The 1,962-nt window shown below is 42.3% G+C and overlaps 1 protein-coding gene across 3 annotated transcripts in view; it reads left to right on the top strand.

Annotated features, from left to right (window-relative positions):
* Positions 1 to 1,962, top strand: part of LOC105519479 (chromosome unknown open reading frame, human C6orf203) — a 23,110-nt gene that overhangs the window by 11,296 nt on the left and 9,852 nt on the right. For all 3 annotated transcript variants that reach the window (XM_011952849.1, XM_011952847.1, XM_011952848.1), the window contains one exon: positions 672 to 1,153. In XM_011952849.1, coding sequence (XP_011808239.1) covers positions 684 to 1,153 — 470 coding nt within the window. In that variant the 5' untranslated portion in view covers positions 672 to 683. The remainder of the gene's footprint in view (positions 1 to 671; positions 1,154 to 1,962) is intronic.

The following is a 1,962-nucleotide window of genomic DNA, read 5'->3' as shown; positions in this document are numbered from 1 at the left end:
AAAAAAAAAAAAAAATTGAAAATTGAAAAAACCAAAAATCATTGAGAACTATTGTTAGTATTTTTTTAGAAGCAGTCAGTACCCAAAGCTAATTTGGGGGAGGGAGAAGAGTAGAACCAGTGGTTTCACATATACTAGTATCACATTGGACCTTCCTCACAATCCTATGAGCTAATCACATTAGTTGCAGCTAGAAGATTCACTATGCTGTGATATATGGCCCCTGGTACATGCAGATTGATACGACTTTTTTTTTTTTTTTTAATTTTGAGATGTGGTTTCTTGTTGCCTGGGCGGGAGTATAATGGCGTGATCTCAGCGCACTGCAACCTCCGCCTCCCAAGTTCAAGCGATTCTCCTGCCTCAGCCTCCTGCGTAGCTGGGATTACAGGTGCCTGCCACCACGCCTGGCTAATTTTTGTATTTTTGGTAGAGATGGGGTTTCGCCATGTTGGCCAGGCTGGTCTTGTACTCCTGACCTCTCTGCCCACCTCAGCTTCCCAAAGTGCTGAGATTACAGGTGTGAGCCACCGCGCCAGGCCTGATAGGACTTTTTAGGGGCGCATACTAGTATAGTACTAGACAAAGTGTTCATAGTGCATATGGTTTATGTTGTAAGAACGTCATGACACTGCACTTGTGAGATAAAACTGTTTTATTATCTGTTTCAGATTATAAGCGCCATGGCTATGGCTAGTGTTAAATTGCTTGCTGGTGTTTTAAGAAAGCCAGATGCCTGGATTGGACTCTGGGGTGTTCTCCGAGGGACACCTGCGTCATACAAACTCTGTACTTCCTGGAATCGATACTTGTATTTTTCTAGTACCAAGTTACGTGCACCAAATTATAAAACACTTTTTTATAATATTTTCTCACTGAGACTCCCAGGACTTTTACTATCTCCAGAATACATTTTTCCTTTTTCCATAAGACTCAAAAGTAATATAAGCTCTACAAAATCTACTAAAAAGTCTCTGCATAAAGTAGATGAAGAGGACTCTGATGAAGAAAGCAATCATGATGAGATGAGTGAGCAGGAAGAGGAGCTTGAGGATGACCCTACTGTAGTCAAAGACTATAAAGACCTGGAAAAGGCAGTGCAGTCTTTTCGGTATGATGTTGTCTTGAAGACGGGGCTAGATATTGGGAGAAAGTGAGTATGATACACATTTCATTATAAACTCACTCGTAGTCATGTTATTTTAATGTCGCATTCCAAATCACTTGGCCCATATTATGGTGAAGAATAACCACAATAAAAGGACCTTTATAGGTAACCAGTTTCAATTATTTCATTTTATAGATGAGCAAACTGATTTCCAAAGAAGTCAAGTGACTGCCTGCAAATCCCATGTGCCATATTAGAAAATTTGAATCTAAGACACAGTTGACTGTAAGATGAACCATTGATTTAATAACAGCTTCTTGAGGAGAAAATGAATCACCATATTAGATGTATGTAGCAAGCATAAAATGCACCGGGATATTTCACAAATGCTATAATGTGAAACGGTACCTCGGCTGGGCATGGTGGCTCATGCCTGTAATCCCAGCACTTTGGGAGGCCGAGCTGCATGGATCACAAGGTCAGGAGTTCAAGACCAGCCTGGCCAATATGGTGAAACTCTTTCTCTACTAAAAATACAAAAATTAGCCAGGCGAGATGGCAGGCGCCTATAGTCCCAGCTACTTGGGAGGCTGAGGCAGAAGAATTGCTTGAACCTGGGAGGCAGAGGTTACAGTGAGCCGAGGTTGTGCCACTGCACTCCAGCCTGGGCAACAGAGCAAGACTCCATCTGGGGAAAAAAAAAGGTATCTCTTAGAATTAACAGCATGATATATAATAAGATGAAGGTTAAGAATGCAGGCTTTGGCCAGGCATGGTGGCTCATGCCTGTAATCCCAGCACTTTGGGAGGCTGAGGCAGGCAGATCACAAGGTCAGGAGATCAAGACCATCCTG

The sequence above is a fragment of the Colobus angolensis genome, unplaced genomic scaffold (genome assembly GCF_000951035.1).
Source record: "Colobus angolensis palliatus isolate OR3802 unplaced genomic scaffold, Cang.pa_1.0 Scaffold35, whole genome shotgun sequence".
Lineage (NCBI taxonomy): Eukaryota > Metazoa > Chordata > Mammalia > Primates > Cercopithecidae > Colobus > Colobus angolensis.
The sequence above is the reverse complement of the archived record's forward strand: the minus strand, read 5'-3'. Positions and strand labels throughout refer to the sequence as shown.